Here is a 6000-nt window from a genome sequence, read left to right on the forward strand (position 1 = left end):
TGATCTTTTCAGCCTGACAAATGGCAGTCTGGTACAGTGAGAACTTCTTATTTATCTGCGGCGGATTAAGGGGTCCAGGTGTAATAGAGTTCTCCTAAATTATTGGTTGAGACATTTCTGTTACCTTCATTGCTCATTTCTCTTTGCCTGAGTTTAGGAATTAAGTCCATTTCCTAAGAACTCCTTAAGTTACTAAGAAGTAGGACTTTACAATCCAATTTTTTATTTAAGATGGCCAAAGACTTTTTCTCTTGATAAAAATACAGTTCCATTATATTCCTTTATACTCTGGTTGTATGTGAGGTTGTCTGTAGCTTTTAGTAATATAGTTCTACAGTGACTTGCTCAAGGTGCAATTTTATGATTTGTAGGAGACTGGCTGGCAGTTGAATTGTAGGTATCACACCTAGCGTATTCAGTTGCCTTTTTTCATGTCAGCTCAACAAACAATTGCTCTGTCTCAAGAAAGACAATTTCCCCTCGTTCTGAATGACTGATTAGAACAACAGTCACAGGGACTGACAAATGACATAGTCCTATTCAATACCTCAGACTGCTCAAAATAATTGGAAAAAAATGTTTCAATTATATTTGCTTTTTGAATTCCATTTTTGAACATAAATGCTGGTAACCATAGAACCTCAAAATTATGTGATGAACCCAAAAGGCTTAATGACTGCAAGGGAAAAAGTTGTTTTAGAACTACATAGAATATAGTACAATGGATATAGTTTAGTGTGTAATAGAGATTATTAAGGTTATTTGTGAAACAGGCCTCTCTGCCCTCACTTTTTTTTCCTTTTTGCATTTTCCCTTCTAACTAGCTATGTGTGTGGAGGGGGCTGTCCCCTGATTCTGTGTAAACTGCTTTCGGTATGTCTGTATACAGGAAGGGGCTATTAATCTTAGGTAAATCCTAAATATCCTATGCTTTCTTTTTCTCAGACCTTAGCAAAAGACAAACAAAAACCAAAAAGAGCTGGACAGTCCTATTCTACCTTGGATATGATCTGCATGTTTTCCAGCCCCCAAACATTCTCTCCATGACGCTTACCTGTTCTTCATGATTGAGTAGTGAGACACAGGTACAAAAACCTAAGAATAAACCACATTGGAAGAAGCCAGCCAAGGCTCCCTGCATAATTACCATGTAGAAAAAAAAGCAATTCTTTCCATTCCTAGAAAATATTTCTTTAATTTCCTCCCTTTCATTATGAGGTAATTGGGCAAATTAATCTGTAAATCCCTTTGGTAGCAAGCTTTCTAATTTTCTTTTAAGAACCTCTATTGTTACATAAGAATATCTCATTAAGCTTTACCTTTCCTGGGGAACAAGAAGGCAGCAGGGATAATGAAATAAAGATTTTTAAAAGGTATGCTTTTTACCAATGAAAATAAAAAGGTGTCAAATACACTTTTAAATTAAGCATTTTCTTAAAATCAGGAGTGGAGCATCTGTTTGATTTCATTTCTAGAGGCTTTTTATGGCAAGTTCTTCTCTATAAGGAGGCAACATGAAATGCATTGACATTATTAAGCCTGCTAAAGCCTATTCCCAAATTCAGGACTTATTTGGTAAGCTGACTAAAGAATAATTTCCCTTTTGATTTGAGTCATTTTTAAAACTTCTCATCTCTTTGAGTTTTAATATCTTGTGTTTATCATTTTTATTCAAGCCTCTAAAGTAGGATGCTTTTTGTAGTCTTCAGGCAGAGATATTATAAGCAAGATGAACAGTGAAATCAAATTCTTGTTGTATATTAAAAGCCTAACCATGTTTGAAAATGTTTCATCACCTGAAATGGTGTTCTTGAACAAAACACCATAGTGGATGTTAAATTTGCATTCCTTTAAATTCTAATTTGTGATTTTCAAGTGAAACTATCTTTCTTGTCTTTCACATTTAAACATGCTTTCCCCTTTGTATATCAAGTACTTTTGCAACATACTGCTAAAATGTTGATAGATTCTTAAGATTTTGCATTTGGTAAACATTCATGCAATATGTATGGTTTTCTTTATCTCCTAGTATTATACCCCCTTATAACTCTTACAATGTAATTCTTTACAAAAAAATCAAGAAAGGGTTATAATGGATTGACAGTGATATGAAAAGCATGTTCCCTTCAGCACTGTCATTTTACTTCTCAAAAAGTCAGTGTTACAGGATGATGTATCTATATGTCTATCTATATTCAACAGTTGGTAAGTACAGTTTGATAAGTACACATAACTATTTATAATTTTAATGGTACTGTGAGTATTGATGAAAGAACTTGTACTTTTGTGATCAGTATGATTTTCTTTATAACTGGAATCAGACCATATGCATTTTCTATGAATTGTATTTTTAAAAGAAATTACTTGGAGAAGTTTCTTTGCCATATATGTGAATCTATTTAATTATAGTCTATTTTTAACAGTGTACTATGATATTTTTGTACCATACTTTAATTAACAATTCTGCTAGTGGACATTTAGTCTCCAAGGTTTATAAAAAATTTTATAAAAATGGAATGTATTATTCTTTGTATACAGATTTTCCAAGATATATTAAGGAAGTATTTCTAAGTTTAAAATTATATGAATTTTAAACATAGATATTGTGATATTGCTTTCCAATAATGTCACACCAGTGTTCATGAGCATTTTCCCACAATTTGACCGATTCTGAACATCAGATATATCAAATGTATCTATTTTTTCTTCCTTTTCATTTTGTAGTGTGGTAGAAGAAACATAAATAATTGTCATTTGATTTTACTTTTCAGATAGCATATGAGATTAAATATTTTCATATATTTAAAGGTAATTTTTATGTACTGTTTTGTGACTTGTCTGTTCATAAATGTTCCTCTTATTTGGTTGTTTATCTTATTTTCTTCATTCTATTATTTTCCTTAAATTCTTTGTCTCATATAGGTTTTAAATATTTTCCCTAGTCTGTTACTAGTTTTTTAAAAACTTTTGTTTAATATTATGTAATCAAATGCATTAGTCTGTTCCTTTTTGATTCCTTCATCTTACAGCTTGTTAAATGAAACTTCATTATCCTAAAATTATATTCTATTTTGTAATATTTTTAGTTTTATATTTTACATTTAGAATATGAAATTTATTTATGTAATAGAAGCTAGATTTCTAACCCATTTTTCTTCTAGAAGCTTAATAGTTAGGCTCCAATATTTTGGTCTATGATCCACTTAAAGTTCATTTGTATTTGGTGTGAAATAAGGGTTATGCTTTTCCTTTTTTTTGTTCTTTTTTTTCACGTGACTGTCCATTATTTCCAGCACTATTTATTGAAGACATTTTCCTTTTTCCACTGGCAACTGTGTCAAAAAAGGAACAAAAGCAGGAAGAGAACAAGAAGATGCCTGTGGGGATGTCCCTAAGAACTAGAAAAGTGATGGGTGTGTTCTGTAGTGGTCACACGAATATGCACATGTAAAAATATTGCAAAGAACTATCAAGTAAGTAGATTGCATCAATGTGACTGTTCTGGTTATATGATATTATACTGTACTTACACAATATGTTCTGAGTGCGGGAAATTGGGCAGTGGTATGTGGGATCTTTCTGTGTTAGTTCCTACAACTACATGTGAGACTACAGTTATCACAAAATGTCAAAATCACTTGTGAAAACATTCTAAAGAAAGGTTAATATTTGTCACAAAAGTAACTTTAGAAATTCCTATTTCATTTCAAATTTCATTGAAATGAAATTCAGGGGTTATATGAATAAAATATGGGTTTATCAATGACCATAAGAGAAACAGTAGAGTGAAACAAATTTTTCAAACAAGACCTATTAAATAAATAGGTAACAATTAGAGGAGGAATTATTACTAACCTTCTCAGTGATCTCATTTGCTAGAGTAAGTTTCTTCGTCTCCATAGAATGACCCAAAAAGTACAGTACAGGGTGAAGAGGTCAGTGGGAATTAGTTAAGACTTTTGTAAAGCAGGCTAATGACCAGTTAAATTCCATAAGAGGATATATTTACTCCACATCTCCACTCAGCATTGGTTTCATTATTCGACTCTGTAGTCAATTAGTTCAAAAAACCTATTCAGTAAAAAGCTATTAAACCAGTTGTGCATATAAATGGAATGGATAAAAATTCAGTTACCACAAAAAAGTAATTAAGTGATTAATTAGGGTTCTAGTTCCATTACAATTATTAAAATTTATCATTTTGAGCAAAATCTCCTGTCTTTGAGAAGTTTATAAGATGCCTGGAAAATGATAGTACCAGTTTCCATGAGAAATTAAAAAAAAAATAGGCATATCATCGTGAAGATGCTAGAGGAAGGTAGATGCCCATTTAAAATAAAATAAATATTTTACCATTCAGACAAGACCAAAGATGGGATAGTAGGTTCTCTTTTTCTGAATGTGTTCAGTCACAGATGCAAAATGTTTAATCATAGCAGTAATATACATTTGGCCTGGAATAATTCTAAATTGCTTTAAACATGTAGATTGTATCAAAAGTCCTTTTTTTTGGTGTATGTGTGTGTTCACTTACTTTAATATCACTACATTTACCATGTTATCACCATGGAATGTAAGTTCAGGTTAGACAAGAGAATTTCACAAGTACGACAAAGCATTCTGTAGTATACCAAAGTCTGTGTAATATCTGACCAAACCAGCTTGCTCATAAATCACTTCCATTATAGGCAACTTATTTAAACATTTATGATTCTTATAGAGAAAATAAACATACTGCACACATTTAAAAAGGGTTCTTCGTTTACCTTTCCATTAGCACTTAAATATAAACTTCTATTTCAAAATGACATTTAAAAATTACTCTAATATAACAGCAGCAAAATATAATTCTGCAATTACAAAAGAGCTAAATAGGGATCTACAATTAAGTTATTCTCATGTTTACAACTAGGATTCTGAAATAAATACTACTTCAAAGCAGCTCTGTTACCAGCTATTTAGGTTTGGTTTAAACACACACACATATTGCCAGGAGGTTTATACTGTTGTATTCCATGCACTGTTCTGAAAGGGTTCCTCGAGAGCCAGCCAGTCCTTAAAACAGTAGTCAGTCCACAAGTCAGTCAGAAAGTTAAATTAACTGGGGTAAATAGGATTCCTACATTACATCAAAAGCATATGATATTCTGCAGCAACTGGGAGCATTGTCAGGATTGGCATGTTGTCCCATTTAGAACTAATTTCATAAGAAGGTGGACATTGTACCACTATCAAGTGCATTTAAAAGTGACATGTTTCTTTTGCACTAATTCGACTCCCCTGAATGACCTAGCTAGTGAACTTGGTCACCAGTAACCTGGTCACCAGGCAAATCAAGCCTACAAGAAAGGAAGCCAGTATTCAAATTACCATGTAATTGTCTGACCCAAACATTTTATTTTCAACATAAACATATAACCTCAATGTGAGATGTCTAACTAAAGCAAGCACCACCAAGACCAAGACAGCATCTCCTCTTCTAAGGTTTAGGTTTTGCCCAGAATTCTCGATACATGGAATAGCCCATACCAAGAATCATTGCTCCCACAACAAAGCCTTGGGCTGCCACGCGCATGTGGATCAGGTGAACAGACATTTTAGTATTTCCCCTGTTCTTTAATTTATATAATCCATATGCAACGATTGCTGCAAAACCTGCCATTCCAATGGGGACAAATGGTGCCTCTCTAGCTTTTTGGATAAGTTTTGACCCCTGATCTTCATCATATGAAGAAAGAGAAACATCTGTGTTGCTTGACATAGTGATTGAAGAATCTTCAGGCAACTACCAGACGTCTCAGGCTGCAACCAGCTTCTGCGGTCCTTCTTAATTGTTGTATTTTTAAGAGGGAGAACTTTACAGCTGGATGGACTCAGTAATAATCTATTAACTGTATCCCCAAATCTTATTTGAAAATAAGGAAGGAGAGGCATAGATATATTAGTGGTGCAGCTCTGAATAGAGCCCCGCCCCTTTTTTTTTTTTATAAATTATGTTAT

At 33.0% G+C, this 6000-nt stretch overlaps 1 protein-coding gene across 1 annotated transcript; it reads right to left on the minus strand.

The window, feature by feature from the left end:
- Positions 1-5479: 5479 nt before the first annotated feature.
- LOC130835843 (HIG1 domain family member 1A, mitochondrial-like) lies at positions 5480-5773 on the minus strand. Its single transcript, XM_057707709.1, has one exon. The coding sequence runs from the start codon at positions 5759-5761 to the stop codon at positions 5480-5482; it is 282 nt and encodes a 93-aa protein (XP_057563692.1). The 5' UTR covers positions 5762-5773.
- Positions 5774-6000: the final 227 nt, after the last annotated feature.

Source organism: Hippopotamus amphibius, chromosome 1 (assembly GCF_030028045.1).
Source record: "Hippopotamus amphibius kiboko isolate mHipAmp2 chromosome 1, mHipAmp2.hap2, whole genome shotgun sequence".
NCBI lineage: Eukaryota > Metazoa > Chordata > Mammalia > Artiodactyla > Hippopotamidae > Hippopotamus > Hippopotamus amphibius.

What these genes read in the sequence shown, in the direction of transcription:
- LOC130835843 (XM_057707709.1), bottom strand. Translation starts at nt 5,761, where the DNA reads ATGTCAAGCAACACAGATGTTTCTCTTTCTTCATATGATGAAGATCAG.